This window comes from Notechis scutatus, chromosome 3 (genome assembly GCF_049901735.1).
Source record: "Notechis scutatus isolate UNSWTSFEM ecotype Mainland chromosome 3, rNotScu1.2, whole genome shotgun sequence".
Taxonomy (NCBI): Eukaryota; Metazoa; Chordata; class Lepidosauria; order Squamata; family Elapidae; genus Notechis; species Notechis scutatus.
In genome coordinates this window covers 58,823,381-58,840,665 of record NC_142011.1, presented here as the reverse complement: position 1 = coordinate 58,840,665, position 17,285 = coordinate 58,823,381, and the positions used below count along the sequence as shown (strand labels likewise).

General features: G+C 36.2%; 1 protein-coding gene and 1 non-coding gene across 12 annotated transcripts in view; both read right to left on the bottom strand.

Annotated features, from left to right (window-relative positions):
* Positions 1 to 17,285, bottom strand: part of MAST2 (microtubule associated serine/threonine kinase 2) — a 136,871-nt gene that overhangs the window by 34,907 nt on the left and 84,679 nt on the right. For 5 of the 11 annotated variants that reach the window (XM_087960192.1, XM_087960193.1, XM_087960200.1 and 2 more), the window contains 6 exons: positions 12,331 to 12,351; positions 10,247 to 10,325; positions 9,723 to 9,877; positions 8,779 to 8,854; positions 7,791 to 8,000; positions 2,156 to 2,257 (listed from right to left, as the gene is read on the bottom strand). In XM_087960192.1, the coding sequence (XP_087816318.1) occupies positions 2,156 to 2,257; positions 7,791 to 8,000; positions 8,779 to 8,854; positions 9,723 to 9,877; positions 10,247 to 10,325; positions 12,331 to 12,351 (643 nt within the window). The remainder of the gene's footprint in view (positions 1 to 2,155; positions 2,258 to 7,790; positions 8,001 to 8,778; positions 8,855 to 9,722; positions 9,878 to 10,246; positions 10,326 to 12,330; positions 12,352 to 17,285) is intronic. The other 6 variants (XM_026665789.2, XM_026665791.2, XM_087960198.1 and 3 more) reach the window with 3 other exon arrangements.
* On the bottom strand, positions 16,096 to 16,201 carry LOC113411103 (U6 spliceosomal RNA). The gene has a single exon (XR_003370733.1). It is a non-coding gene; the product is annotated as a U6 spliceosomal RNA (small nuclear RNA).

Genomic DNA, 17,285 nt, shown 5'->3' with positions numbered 1-17,285 from the left:
GTAGAATGGATTAAATATCACTGGAACTAGAACATTTCCTGAAATCACATGAATAATCTTAAGTACGCTGCAGTACTAAAAAAGCAGTGACTTGAAAATTATAATGTAACTGTATTAAGCTGTTCTATTTGGAAGTATTCCAGGCTGCATTATATTATTATTTTGGCATTCAGCCACTTGGTACATAATGCATGATCAGAGGGAAAGGATAATTCTTTTTTATTTCAAAAAAGCATATGTATTTGTAATTACATTTTTAATTTTTCATTGTACATTGTAGGTATGATCACTTTTATAAAAAATAATTTGCAATAATCAGTTAAGGGCATTAAAATGTTCATCTCTCCATACATAAAAACAAGATGAAACCAGATGCTCTTTATTATTATAGGAAATCAACAGTAATAACAGGAGCAAGCCAATGACAGATTAAATGAATAAATTTGGCACATGATACAATAAACTGAACTACAAAAAACATTAAGTAAAACCAAAACAGTATTGACACAGTTAACTATATTTTGCAATCCTGATACATCATTTGACAACTGTCACAACCAGTTTCGCATTATCACTGTTAAAATTTCAGCCTATATCTATTTCCATTTTTCATTTTAAAACAATTTTGAGGCTAATTAATATCTTTCAACATCTCAGTTAATGATATATGCATGTAACTGAAAATAGTTGGTTCAGCACAATTTTTATGAACAACCCTATACAGACTTGTAATATAAGTAAGCATTCCTTTTAATAAGCATAATTATAAGCAGAATATCATACTGACCTACTTTTAATTTAAACATGCTCTCAAAATTATACTTTCATATAAGATGATTTTTTGAAGGAGTCCATGTAATATGCATACACATTCTCAGTCACACTTTGTAGAATTCCTGAAGTTTCTATTGATGTGTTGTTTACCATACATCTTTTTTAAAAAGCTCCAGTAAAATCAAATCAGTTCATTATCAGGTGAAACAGATTAATTATGATAAATTCTTATTTTATTATTTACCTACATACAAAACTGTTCATATAATTTAAATGAACTAATTAGGTTTTTGACTTTTTCTAAAAAATAATCTTCTAGCAATTGATTTTTCAAAAATGATTTGAAACACATATTAGTAATCAACTGTTCAAAGAGGAGAAAAATCTACATCAGACGGGTAAGTCTTTGGCTGCAGTCCCATTAGTTTCAAATAGATAAAATAACTTTCAGTTCAAATACTATAAAGTTATCTAGGGAATTTAAGGCCTAAAGGTTTTTAAAGAAGTGGGTATGTAACGCCATCGCTTCCTTATGCATAGAATATACTATATTAATATATAAAATAGAAATCATTTATCAATTGGATATACTAGACTAAGAATAATAAGATCCAGGTTCAAATTCTCATTCAGCCATGAAATTTAGAGGGTGACTTTGAGCTAGTTATAATTACACAGCTGCACCTACTTTATGGAGTTACCAAGACAACAAAGTAGAAAATGTGAGAGAACTGTATGTGGCAACTTGAGCTTCTGAAGGAAGTCAGAGGTGGATGGATGGATGATTTTGTATCCAAAATCCAGGATCTATAACTTCCATCGAACTGAAATTTGGCTAAGTTTATAAAACAACTGACATAAAATTATAATGAAGTATTCTATGAAATAATACAAAATATAATAAAACATACCATTCTACAATCAACTGCTTACTTCTATAAATACGGTATAAGTCACAATCAACTTAGATTGACCCTAACCCTAAACCCAAAATTTGCATGACACTATTTTTCAAGCTGAACAATAGCTCCAATATCACAGTATAAACTCTGAGAACAGTATACAAATTTATTTATCCAGCAATAAACAACACGGAAATTATGTTCCTTGAGTTACAATCACTGCTATAATTTGTGTGAAATGACAATTAAGAAGTGGCAAGATCTATTTACAAGAAATCAAATGCAACAGAAGGCCATTGTTCATAAAATTACAAAGTCTTTTAGTAGAACAGTCTCTACTTCTCTGATTTATGTAATCTGTTTGGAAAAATATTTTGTTATACTCAATACTGGATATAGATTTTAAACTATTGAGTGCATATGTCTGGTTCCTAGATTTTACTATCTTACAAAGCTCTTAAAAACCCCTGTGTGCTTACCAAACATTCAAGCAACCTCGCTGGCCGTGCAATGATGATCATCAACTTTTTTACCAGTTGGGTAACAAATGCCACATCAGAACTTTCTGACCGTTCGTGAGCCTAGGGAAAAGAATGTTGCATTACAATATGTACAAAGAATGGATACTACATATTTCACCTCTGAAATGAACATCAGTAGTTTAATTATAGTTAAAGCACGACACAACCACAATTAGCATTATTCATGTTCTATATTGGGAGAATCTTAAAAATAAGATCAACTCACACACAGTATTGTAGAACTTTTATTATATCATTCACAAGAAATCTAAACATTTCTTTTCCCGCAATTTATCATATATAAAACTTTTTTCAGTGCCTTGTCTTTATTCTAAAAAAGATTCATGAAGAACATAAAAATGACTCCAATTTTTATTAAAAGCATTAAAGATAAGTTTGTCATGATAAATAATAATGAGAAATTGAATTCAAACAACATTTTTGATAAGGTGTTTATCTGCTCAATTGTTTATCATTTAAAAGTAATGAAGAACAACAATAAAAATCGATAATACTAAGAAAAATGGTAAAATAGTAAACATTAACCACATAATTTGATTTATTGCTTTATTAGGTTTATTTTCTTAAAATTTATATTCAATAAACAATTTTGCACATGTCACAGGAATGCTTTATAGAATTCCTAGCTGGTTTAATATACAGTTTTTCCAATCTAAGACAATAAATATATATAGATTTTGCAATTCCATTTACACGGAAAAAAACCATAATATTCTACTTGAATTATCTTCATTTGGAACTTATAAAAATGAACTGAAATTCAAAGAACTTTTAACTTTTCTTTCCATTTAGCAAACATATTTTGGAAGAAATGTTTTTTAGACATTGAAAAAAATTACCACTGAGAAAAAGCTATTCAGAGCAAAAGTTAGATTATGTGCCATCAAGTCGTTTTTATTTCCTAGTAACCACATATTGATGATGTATCCCTAATCACTAATTTTCAATCTCTTAATTTGTTGCCACTGTAACTGAGTCTGTCCATGTACTCGTCCTTTTCTCTTTTCTTCCATCTTTCCCAACATTATAATTTTTTTTTTTGGTGTTCTGGTCTTTATATAACATGTCTGAAGAAAGATAATTTGAGAACTCTGGATTGATTTGATCAATAATGCACTGGTTTGTTTTCTTGTTTGCTACTGTATTCACAGGGATCTTCTTTGGCACCAAAGTTTAGAGGCATCAATATTCTTCCTATCCTGCTCCTTTAAAATCCAACTTACATTTCCATAGAATATCACAGGGAATACCTTTGATTAGAACAATTCTGATCTTTGTAGGTATAGACATATTATGACTTTTGAATATCTTTTTCAAGGCCTTCTTAGCTGCTCTACCAAGTGCGAGTCTGTAGCGTATTTGTTGACAGTTTGTTTCCTTACTGTTGATGGCTGATCTTAGAAAGCAGAAGCTATCCACCATTTCAATATCTTCATTGTCAATTGTTCTAAGTAAATCTTTTTTCTCCAAAATCCGGATATTAAACAAGGTAACTTTAAACATTACTATAAAACAGTAATATCAAAAGTTTTATTGTTTGGTTTTTTTTTTAAAAAGGTTTTTTTAATTATTATTCTATTTTATATTGAGAAAAAAAAACAAGAAAAACCATGTTATATATTCAATACATTAATATTTAGCTAGACGAAAAATAATTGAATACTGCAGGAAAACAGTAATGAAGCACAACATAGCTGCCGTTCATCCAAAATAACTCGGCTGCAGTTTCAGGACACATAATAATATCACTATGATTTGTTTTAATTCCTCACAAATCAGTCTGGATTTCAAATATTTTACTAAAAATATATCCTACTTTTCCTGCATCTTGAAAGTACTGGTTATATGCCAAACAATTGTCTACCATTTGCTTCAACATAATGTGTTCTGTCCAATTAGTACTTTCCAAGACTATATATTTGCCTGAAGGTTGTAAGTTACATTACAGATCCCACCCAACCTCACTTTGGAAGGAGGGAGAAAAAGAATTGATTCTAGCTGCTGCCAATTTCAATGTCATTCTGGAGGCAGAAATGGGTAAATTATAAAGTTACTCCCTTATGTGAAAGACTCATCTGTCACTAATAGTACTCACTGGGGCATGAAATTGCAATTGCTTTTCTCCCTAGAACAGTGACAACTTTCTCATTGAGCTAATACACTGATACAGTCTAATGCAGCTGAGTTCTAGAAATAAGAACCAATATTTCCAGGTTAAAACCCTTCTAAGAATCATAGTTCTAATCAGGATTTCTAGTTAAGTAGAAACTAGGTATATGGAAGGAAAAAAGCCAAAGAAACTGAAGAAAAAAAACTAAAGTTTTTTTTAAGGAAACGTTTTGGAAAAATATTTTAAAATCCCTCCAGTCAAATATTTTCTTTAAAAATTAATGGAATAAGTCAAGGTGCTCAGACATGCTGTCTACCAACATAAACACTTTTTATTTAGAGCATTACGATGCTACAATTCCTGTACAGAGAATAAATAGTGTAGTACAGCTCTGATGTAATAATAAGATGCAGTTTTTCCCAGGTTCCTCTAATTTCATGAGACAAATAATAAAGGGATTCATTTGCTAAGTATGTCATCTCAAAAACTTTTTAAAACTTATTTTCTTGAGAAATATGTATCCAACATTATAATTGTACAGTATGTAAACTAAGGTATAGTCACTCGTTGCAATGCATAACTTGCATTGAAACAGCAAAGCAAACTTAAATCAGTAAAAGATGTAATAAAAATAAATACCGAACACATTTCAATGTTCCCAAAATACTTGCTTTTTCTTGCCCATCCCTCAAAAGATTTGGAAGCATTATATCTGTATTATAATAGAAATGCTGGTAATCTTCGACTTACAACCATTTGTTTACTTAAGCATTCGAAGATACAACAGTACTGAAAAAATGACTTATGACCAGTTTTTACACTTACAACTGTTGCAGCATCCCCATGATCAAAACTCAGCCACTTGACAACTGGCATGCATTCATGACAACTGTACTATCCCAAGGTCATGTGATCACCACTTCCAGCTAGCTTCCACCAAGCAAAGACAATGGGAAAAGCCCACTGACAACACATTTCATGCCACTTTTACAGATCTTCTATCCTCAGGAGCAGATTCCAGGGCAGGGAAGTCTCATTTCAGCAGAAAAAATCAGAGTTATTATCTGGATGTACAGATCCTATGTAGTTGTCTGTGCATGGTTGCCTAGTTATCTGGAAAGAGCTTGAACCTGTCAACCCTGATGAAGTGGAACAGTTTCTTAGAGCTGAGTTTAGCCACTGGGTGTTTTAGATTCCTCTTCCTTCTGGTCAGAGGTGGGCTTCACATACTTTAACAAGCAGTTCGCCTAGTGCAGAACTGAAAATGTGATAGTGCGGCTTGTGTGCAGCTTCAAACACAGGCCAACTTTATGCGCGCCACTTCCAGTACACCTTGGGCAGCTGCGGCGAGTAGAGCAGGAGAGGCACAGAAATCAGCTGGGCTGCATGGACAGGGTGAGCCAACTAGAGGGAGATATATAGGACAGGATAGTACCGGGGCGGATGGGCAGGCCCAGCCGGTGGTCGGAACAACCAGTATGGGCGAACCAGTCTAAACCGGCAGCAGCCCACCTCTGCTTCTGGTTAATCCTGACAGGTGACAGGTGATTGGGTCCATCCAATGGTGAATGCTTCTCTACAGGAGGAAGTAGCTGCATCTGCCTTGATAGAGACAACTCTCTGATCTTACTTAAGAGGCCATCACTGGGCATCACCAACAGATCTGAACAATTTCATACAGTCTTCAATCTTCCCTTTGTAGAACAAGTTATTAATCTGTAACTCCAGAAAGTCCGGGACAAGCAGATTCTCTAGACTCCTTTCAATTAGGATTCAAGTCTGATTGAGATAGCATTGATAATACTGGTTAATGACTTTTTGCAAGCTCAGCATACAGTGGTACAGCCATCCTGGTCACCTTGATCTCTCATCAGCTTTTGATACCATCAAACATGATATCCTTTTGGACCAACTTAGGAGACTGACAGGCAGTGTTATGGTGATTTTCCTCCTTTCTCCAAGGCAGATCCAAACAGTATTCGTAGGGGAAGAAGAGATCCCTGCTTTATGAGGTACTCTCTCACTACTTCTATTTAACATTACATGAAGCCAGGGATGGGATCTGACAGGGTTAACTACCAGTTCGGTCATTTATGAGATTTGGTGATTTACGATGTGCTTCCCTGGTTGTCATCAGCATGCTGCGTGCAGAGAAGCAGCCTTTCAAAAAGCCCTTTTTTCGTGCTTTTTTAACTGCAGCTGTGCCTCCCATGGCAGCTGAAGTCGAAAAAATCAGGAAATAAAGGTCAGGTAAGATCCCGGGTGAGCGGGTGGGCAAAAACATCAGCAGACATAGAACCGGTTCTATGTCTGCTGCTCTTCAGAGCTGCCAGTTCTACGAGGTGGACAGAACCGGTAGAAACCCACCCCTGCATGAAGCCACTGGGGAAGGTCAATCATCAGCACAGAAATTATTGTATTATTGTATACTGATGACATCCAGTTATGCAACTCAGCACTGGCCCAATGAGGTGATGCTGTCAAGGTTTTTCTCTTTCCCTGTGCCTGGAGATCTAGAAGTTTGGTGCAGGAGAACAGATTTTGGCTCACCTTTGGCAAGACCAAGATTTTCTATCTTTAACTCTGCACAGGGAGTCACACTTTCTCAGTCAGAGTTGGTGTGCAATTTGGAGGTCTTCCTAGATTCACAATTCTTGCAGAGCAGGTAGCAGCCATAGCCCTTTACACAGGTTCATCTTCTGCACCAACTGTACCCTCTCCTGGACCAGGAACCCAATTAGTATGATATATTTATGCACAATTTAATCCCTGAAATTTTATCTCTTGCCTTTCTGATCCAAGAGACACTTGGCTTGTCTTTTGACAGTATTCTGTAAGTTGAGAACTGTTGCTTCCAGCCTTATTAAGTTTTAGCTCTTACATCAACAATCTCTGTTTTGGAAGCTTTAGAAAATGCATGAAAGCCAAGCACAATTAAAGGTAGTTGATTTGATATGTGAGAAATCTACGCTTTTAATCTTCCACTGAAACCATAAGAAAATTAATTTTATTATCACAAAATCTTTGTAGATTACAGTCCATCAGACACAGAGCCACAGACTGTGACCCATAAAAGTATCATACAATAATAATCATATGCATCTTTAAAACTGTTTTTTCTACAACGTCTATCTTCCCATAAACTATTAAATTTCAATTCATATAGCTTGAATGTGCCCATTCTATCATATTTAAACCTATAATATGTAAAGATGAATTAGGGAGCAAAAGACTTCATGATGATGAATCTAGGATAATACAGGTAGTAATACATCTAGGATAATACAAGTAATACAGGTGTTTGATTTACAACCATAACTGAACCCGGAATTATGGTTGTAAGCTGTGGGAATCATCAAGAGGGTCACCTTGACCAACAGTATTAGACTTTAATTTCTATAATTCTAAATCAACAAGCTCCAACATTTTTGAAAGGGTTAAATCATTTGTTGACATACTTACATCCTGAAGCAATTTTTCAAGATTTTCCTGCAGTTCATAAAAGTACCGAGAAGTAATAAGTCCTTCACGTGATTTATCCAGGCAGTCTCTGGCCAATTCAATAATTTGATGATGAATAAAGCTTAGGACCCCATCTGCTAATTGCAACACATTTTCAGGTGCACTCGATGCAATCAATTCAGCCAGCCGTTCCTCCATCTGGGCTGTGGCCTAAAGATGGGTCACATAATTAGTGGTATTTTGTTATAAATGAATCAAAATATAAACTTAATTAAATATATGAAACCTAATTAATGGGCTTTATTAGACTATTTAAGGATTTTGCCTATAGAAAATAAATGAACATTATTCTCTATTATCACTGTAAACATTCATATTAAATTTATTGATATTATATTCTATAAATTACAGATAAAAACATCATTTCAGAAAAGTTTAAACACCATATAGTATGAGAGACCTATAATGGGAATGCATGTAATTTTTATTTTTTACAGGCTACATAGTGGATCTTTCAATTATTTTAGCATCCTATCTTGCTAAGGATGGAAAAGTTTGACTTCAAATTTTAAGCTTAACAGTTTTTAAAAATATGGGATCAAGAATTATAAACATACTTCATTTTTCAAATAAATTTAGGAGAGACCTTTAAATCACCTAATACTACTTATGTACCAGACAAAATCCAATTTATATTTTGGCACACATTGTGATTCTTAACTGGCAACCTATTGCAAATACATTTTAAACAAGCTCCAGTCCATCTTTTTTGATAAAGATACCTTCTCAACTTAAATATTTATAACTATTTTGTAAACTCTCAATTTGGTTAAATAATTCTAATGTCGATTTTCATTTTATTATTACTGCCTTAATTTTGTATAAAGAATAGTTTTTTTATATCATATATTTTTTATCTCATATATTTTTATTATTCCTACTAAATGGATGTAAAAAAAACCTCAAACTGTTCAGAGTACCTTCTTACCTTTGGAAATCTTTCTTTGTATACATGGTTCATCATCACTATTTCACTATCAAAGGACACTGGTGAACGACCAGGGCTAAAAAAAAAAAAAGTGTGAGAGGTAAAGCATTGCAACATAAGGCAGTATGACTATTTGAGCATACCATCCACTTTAATGTGATTATATATTTCATAAACCAATTAACAGCATAAACTATGTATGCATAATTAGTATGTAATTCATTATACATGTTTTACACATGGGAGTCAAATTGCAGCATTCTTCTCAGACTCATGAAAACAGCCACTTTTTTTTTCTTTTTTTGGATCATACAGTTGTTGAGGTTGAAAATTACAATGTACTAATGTGATTAATCAATTATTTTTTTACTTCCCAGCCAAGGGGTCAAGAAATGACCAGAATCTGGGTTTTTCTATTCCTATGACATTAGCTCTCACAAGTAGATAAATAAAATCCATTGTTGCTAAATTTCATTCCCAGGCATTCTAGTCAATATGGACAAATCAGCAATAATTCAGCAATATTTAAACATGTGGTTGTTCTTCCTTAAAACAAAAAAAAAGTGATTTAGGATCTAATCTAAATATATTACTGTTAAGAGATATTTTATTTTTTCCAAGGGTTGGAGATAGTATGTTTATACAGCCGCTACTGTATTTATATTGTGTTTTTATTGGTATAGCTAGCTATACAGTAGATGCAAGACTTGTATTGGTCCATCTAGCCCACTGAGTCTGGCAGCAGTTCTTCAAAATTTTAAATAGGAGTTTTTTCAGTTCTAGATGTGAATGCCAAGGATTGAATCTGAAGTTATATACAAACCATACAGTCTATCAATTGAATTATGGTACTGCTGCAGCAATTCATGGGTGAAACAAAAGTAATTTTTCTTATGGGGATATCACAGAAAATTAAGGAAAAGGATGAAGGATTTATGGATTACCTCAGACTACGAGATCGAGGCCGCATTGCTGGAGAATGTCTTCCTTCCTCATCAGTGATACTCTCTGTGCTGAAGTGCTTTGTCAGAAAGTGAAGTTCATCAGCTGTTGGTTGATAGGGCAGCTGGTGTAGCTTCTCCTGAGATGAGCAAGATGACTAAGAACAAAATGTATGCAAGAGAATACTTAAGGACAGGCAAATATTTTACAAAAATACATAATGATTCATTTCAAGGAGAAAAAATACAAATGTTCATGTATCTTGTATTTGTCAGGTGTTTTTGTTAATATATTTTAAATGAATAATATAACAGAATGAAACTTCATTATGAAGGAAATACAGAATATATTTTCATTTGGAATCTAAAATCAGTTATGATATTCCCCTCAAAAGTGTTTTAAGAATACATTTCTGTCAGAATATGAAAAAACAAATATTTATCTAAAACATCTAAAATCCCATTAACTATCAGGAGGAAAAAAAACTGGAATCTTTCATTAATCAACACAGTGAGCATGAACTTACTGAAACAGTTGAACTTGGAGTGTTAGTTCCATATCCGGAAGAAGGGAGGGAGGCCAAGGACCAACGGCGCCCATCTGTCCTAGAAAAAGATACAAACAGTATTATTTTAAAATGTTATTAGAAATGATTTAAATAATAGATTTTGCCTATTTAAATGATTCATATGGCATCAGACTGTAGTTAAAAATCCAATTTGCCACTTGCAAATTGTTGCTGACCCAAAGAATAAACACAGCAGAACAATATGACAGATATCTTACACAGAATATACACATAGTCAACAACTATGTGTCTTCTAAACAAATATTTTCTAAGGTTTTTGCTGTGTTAATCTTTTTTATCTTAGGTATTTCAAAATAAAGTAAGGAGCAAACTTCCCATTCAATCTACTATATATAGAAACACAACTTACATTCCAAATCCATTTAGAAAAATTTAGAAAAAAACTTAACATTTAATTTATGCCTTCATGCTTCATGCACAAGATCACAAATATTTAAAATGTTATAGAATCCATGCTACAGTTAAAAACCCCAAATAGGCAATATTATTTTTTAAAATGCCATTGTTATTGTTGTGTCTTGTCATTGTATGTTACATTTTATATGCAAAATTCCATTTTCCTGAATAAAGCATCTATGACCTGATCAAGCAACTCTTCTTGTGCTCTTATGGTCTTCAAGGTGTTTTTTCTAAAATATATGTATTATAAATATTTTTTCAATATTTTAAAAGAATATTGAAAAGAAGAAACTGCAGGGAAATAAACACTAGAAATAATGTTTACAAATACATAAACATGATGCAAAATATTAACTATTCCTTGGCACGATCATGTTTAAAAATCACAATTAAAAAAAATCAGGGCCCTTTCAAAACAAACGTCATCCAAAGAAATATATAAAGCAAATAAAGAAATATGTTTCACCTGTAGTTTTCATATGGAAAAACTACTTCTGTTTAATGGATCAACTTATCAATAGCCAATATACATAATAAAAAGGAGTACTGTTTCTTTGAAAGGAGCAGTTAGTTCCAAGGCAGAAAATTTTCAAGCAGTGTTCACTTAGCAACTGCAGAATTAGAATGCCTATTAACAATAATTATTAGATTTGTAACTTTTATTTTCAGTTGCAAAAATCCTTAGTCATTAACTTTTCCTTTACAATTATTTACCGACAGTAAACATTTCACCTGAGGTAAAACAGAACAGCAGCCCGCTGCTCCTATATGACACTTTTCATGATACTGACTTGTTTGCAGCTACATTTTGCAGTTGATTTAAATTAAAAGTAATATAATACAGCTCCCATAGTAGTAAAGAAGCAGGCTCTTTGTGAACAAGAAAAGACGAAGTAAAAATAACCTCAACTAAAGTACAGGGCAGGTTTTGTGAATGGATGAAGGCTTTCGAAAATTCACATACTGCTCAAACCAGTGGTTCTCAACATGTAGTTTGTGGACCCCTGGGAGGCCATGATGTCGTCACACAGGGTTTGTGAACACTTTAAGAAATATTATGATTTAAATCATGAGTGAAGTCTTAGTGGTCCTGTGACTATAGTCTATGGCCACAAAAGGATTTAAAAGGCATCTGTGGTGAAGAAAAGGTTGAGAACCATTTAGACTATTAAATAGAAAATACTCTAGATGCAACACAAGAACTTTATTCTCCCCCTCCTCCTTTCCCAACATATCTTGGGAAATATTTCTTTAAAAGATGAGATGATACCCACAACTGAAAGAAAAATGAGCTTTTTTATATTATCACACAGAGGACAAGATCAACTCACTAATGCTATTATCCCATATAGACTTATTCCTAAGTATTTTAATTTTGGGTTCACTTCTGAATTGAATAAAGTTTATTTCCCTTTTAAGTTGATATGTCTACAGATGCATAATAGAACATTTAGAGGGACAGCAATATTTTCTTTTCAACAGAAGTCACTCATTTTAATTGGTCAAGAGAAGGGTTGCCAACATGCCTAAATGGGTTATGAAAGCATGAGCTCGCCAGGACTGCAACATGCAAAGGCTTTCCATTCATACTGCATACAACTTACATCTGCTGTACCATTTACCTGTCTGCCCTGTGTCCATGGCTACATAAAAACAAACAGTACCAGCAATAAAAATGGGAACAAAATACAGAATGTTTGTAAACATTTATCAAATAATTATTGTTATTCCTTTAAATATCCTAAACAATTTTATGGATGAACTTGTAATGTAAGAAAACAACAAAAGAAACATATCATTTAATGACAGATTTATAGATGAGATTTGTACACCATCAGATTTATACTGACACTGAAATAATTCCACCACTCAGCTTTGAGAATTATTCATATTTATCTTGCATATATAAGTAGAGCCCAACTTTCATATTCTTACCAAATTCAGATAGGCTCACAAAATACTGAAGTTGAGATTTGTTGTTAAATAATATTTTCTTAGCAAAACAAAATGGTAGTAGCCTGATATCTTAACAATATTGATGGGATTTTTTAAAACTGCTAGTGAGATAACTTATAAACAAAGGTATAAAAGGGGCGTTGGTACTTACCTGACACGCCCTTTCTCTGTGAGCTGTGAAGAGCATCCATTGTTTGGGATGATGCTTCTGTCGCTCGTTTGATAGGCTGGGCTTTAATTGAGAGGACGCTCCTCCTCCTCCATGGGACTCCTCCCTAGCGTCCCCAGTTTTGGCGAAGTCGAAGTGATGAAATATTTCTTCTCCTTCACCCTTTCTAATACTTGGTCGGAATAGCATCCCAGCAGGCGAATAAGGGTGGGGATGGATGCTCTTCACAGCTCACAGAGAAAGGGCGTGTCAGGTAAGTACCAACGCCCCTTCTCCAGATGAGCTGTTCAGAGCATCCATTGTTTGGGACATACCAAAGCTTGGCGTGTCCTACGGGAAGGCTTCTGTCTGGTTCGGATTCCCCTTTTTTTTGGTCCCTATGAACCCTTTGTAACACTTTCCTGTCAAAGGCAGCCTCCGTAGAGGCGAAGACATCATTCTAATAGTTTCTAAATAAAAGGCGATGGTGAGGCCCATGTTGTCACCTTGTAAATTTTCGCTATTGGCGCTTGTGGCCCATGTTGTCAACATCACAGCGCTCCAGGTCGAATAAGCAGTGATGCCCCTGGGTACAGGAAGAGATTGTGTCTCATAGGACTTGGGAATTGTGCTCTCAGCCACTTACTGGTCATTGAGGAAGGGGTCTTGCACCCAATGGTGGGTGGTTGAAAAGAAACGAAGAGAACCTTTGTTTCCTAACACACATCGTGCAGTTGAAATATATGCAGAAAGCTCGCCTTACATCTAGATTGTGGCATTGTCGTGCCAGATTTTATGTCGGTTTCAGACAAATGTACGGGAGTATCAGTTCCTATGGTCTGTGGAAACCCAAAATTATCTATGGGTGAAAGATGGATCTGGACTAAGGACCATTTTGTCTGTGTGAAAAATACAGAGCTCCTGTCTAACTGACAAGACTACTAGATCCAAGATGTAACTGGCCGATGTAATGGCAACCAAGAGAACCACCTTGTACATTAGGAATGGAGACGCATGGTCTACATGGGCTCAAAGGGAGTTTTCTTGAGTACGGTAAGGACCTTGTTGAGGTCCCACGTGTGGTATCAATGCACTACAGGAGGCTGTAAGATTGTAGCCCCGTGCAAGAAAATGGCATATGCGTGGGTGATGAGAGATGGACTGCAAGTCTCTCCTAGTGATGACCGATGCTAAGGCCTCCCCTTTGCCTGTTTATATGAACAATATATGAACAATATATTATTCATTATATGAATAATGAAATGTCAAATAAATAACACTGCCGTCTAACAGGTGTTCCCCTGAGATGAACAGCCAGAGCCATCAGAACCTTCGTAAGAACCTTGGGCAGATGACAACCCAAAGGACAGTGCAATGTATTCAAAACGTTGAGTATTATAACAAAAACTAAGAGTTTTGCTATGTGAGGATCTAATTGGAATGTGGGGATGGGCCTCCATTAAGTCAATGGAGGGTAGAAAATCGCCCCTTCTGAAGCTCAAAAGTATAGAGTTCAGTATACTCATCTTAAGCCTCCTATGAACTATGGATCAATTAAGTCATTTTAAAACTAAAATTGCCCCTGCTGATCTGGTGCCACAGGTTGGTTGCCTGGATCTCCAATAAATGAACAATAGGTGTCTCCATCATGCTCCCTTTAACAGGATCCCCAGAGAGAAGGCAAGTAATGCAAAGGTTCCGGGGATAGGATGGAAATTCTATTGCCAGGCCTAATCTTCTGATACCTCTAACCCAGAAAACAGAGGTAGAGGCATCCCATCTGTCCGTGAAAAGCTTGAGCCTTCCACCAATAGGGGCACAGTCGTGAGGCCTATGTTGTGCCTCGGAGACCTCTATTTCATGTTCCTCAAGAGATTCTTTTGCTCTGTCCTCCCCTTCAGTATCTATCTCCAGATCGGAAACTATCTGACTGTTGGTGATTCATGCGTCCAGACGGTCCCTGGAATCTGGAGAGAAAAGTCCCTGGTAGAGGGAACAAAGGAACCCTCCAAAAAGCTGGGAAGAACTATTTTGGGGTCTATGAAAAGAGAGGAACTTATTTTCTGCTTCTAGTCTCTATCAGAGATAGGTCAGGGGCACCACCAACCAAATTATCTCCCTATATTGGGGAGGAAGCAAGCTTCCATTAGTTGTGTGATATCTGCTTGCCAATGTCTGAGCCATAGCTGTAGGCGAGGAGTAACCTGAGATGCCCTGGCTTGAGCAGATAATTTAATAGAGTTTTGCGGCGTCCTTGTGTGCCCTGATATTGGAATTTGAGATAATCTCCCTCAGATGGTGGAGCAACCTGAGAGACAATCTAGTAAAAAAAAGGGGGATGAGGCCGACTCCGCTCTTATGGCCCTTACATCAGATCGACATGCCCTACATGGGGACAACTCGAGCCTGTATATCCTTTGACTTGAGAGCCTCTTCTGCTTCCGTTGGAATTGCAGAGGAGGATGATAATTGCCATTATTGTTTTATCTACTATCGTGGTGATGATAAATTTAGCAGAATGATAAAACCAAATTAAAAATTTGCTATCATATCCTATAAGAGGGGTATATGCCACTGAAGAGACCCCTTGTTTCTGGATGAGGTCCAAGAACCTCTCTGGGACAGTTATGACTTCCTCTTACATTATTGGTTGGGATAAGATTAAATCGTCTGACCCCCCCTTATAGTAATGATTGTTGGGCTGAGAGGAATGGAATATCAAGGCAGGAAGTAGTGTTGTTGTTGTTTTGAAACAACAGAGACTTGAAAAAAGTCTGAGGGCGAAACAGACCTGAAGGTCGGTGGTCTGGCTTAATGCCTTCAATGTTTGACATGCCCCCCCTTTTTAGGGGATCCGCCTCTGACAGATTTTGGTCACTGTTGTGAGTAAACCCTTCCACAACCTGTTCCATCTGGTCTCTAGTTTTCCCTCATCCTGTGCATCATGTGAATGTGTAACTGGATTATATAATACTCCCCTGAAGGAGGCACCTGCTGGTAATGAAGGTCTATTCTGCGTAGTAACTACATTGAGTGAGAATCGAGGTCAGATTGTGGAGGCTGCCTAGCCATCAACTTCTACTGTGCCCCGGCTGCGATGCCTCTTCAAGTTGGCATGTCCCTCCAGGCCTTCAATTTGTCAGGGATATCCTCTGGGAGGAAGAATTCTGGTGTGGTCCCACAACTGTCTGTCAGGCAAGTAGTGCTGCTGAAGGCCTGGGTTGAACCGGTCCCTCTGAGGCTCTCCTGGATGGCGTTGAGAGATCCAGGGATGGAGGCAAGGTGAAATATGGAACACTTCACAAATTGCGTGTCATCCTTGCGCAGGGGCCATGCTAATCTTCTCTGTATCATTCCAATTTTAGTATATGTGCTGCTGAAGCGAGCACTCTGGAACTGGGACCAGCCTGGCTGGGGAAGAGGACTGAGACTTCTGTTCAACCTCCCTCATGCATTTTTGTTTTTTAATTTAAGATATGCTCATCTAACGCATTTTGGTATCTCTTGGCATCCTTTGTTGCCTTAGAGGTCTCTCTAGGACGTTTTTACCTACTTTGAGTTGGTTTATTGTCCTCTGGGGGTATTTTTGGTTGCCCTTGAAGATTCTGACCTAAAGCCCACAAGGTGAGATATCTATATCTATGTATCTATATGTGTATGAGATATTAATGGACTGTTGACTGGTTCAGAGGACTGATATAAACAGAGGCAGGGAATCCTCTTGATATTTGCTCTCCCCCCCCCCCCGGTTTTTGGTAAATTCAATTTGTTATTATGTTATTATTCATAATAATATTGATATCATTAATATTGTTATTATTGATAATATTTTTGTTATATCTGTGCACAGCTACTAACATAAATTGTTGTGCTGTTACCAAACTCATAATTAGATGACTGAATATGGAATCAAATTGTGAGGCCAAATAGAGAACATCTTTCAGGACCTGTATTGCAATTGGGTGATCCTGCAGTCACTGGCGGTCTACAGCTTCCTGCCCAGACGGACACAGGCCTTGGTGCTCGCTGTTACTGTGCTGCTAGAATTCTGTGAGGGCTGCCAACTGAAAAAGTAAGCCCAATAGTCAACCTCAGAAAGAGGTCCGTAATCGGCATAAATGTCCCCTGGACCCTCACGGAGATCCTTGTGAGGGGAAGTGGCCTCTCAACAGATAATACCATGGAATTCTTATAAACAAAATTATGCTGGCGTTGTTTTAGTCGTCAAGATGTAGCATCAACCATCACCTTTTTATGTGAGCCGATGCGAATCTAACTAGAATTTGAGAATTTGAGCAGGAGAACTCAGAGTCCTCTGGCTCCACCCGATCAATAGCCCTTGCTTCTTCTATATACCTTGCGGGAGTATATCTGAAACTACAGAATCTCCTGTGGAGAGATACCTGAGGGTAAGCATGCTCTGTCCTGCTTAGTGACCGGAGTTATAGGGAATTCCAGTCAGAAGGAGCGCTC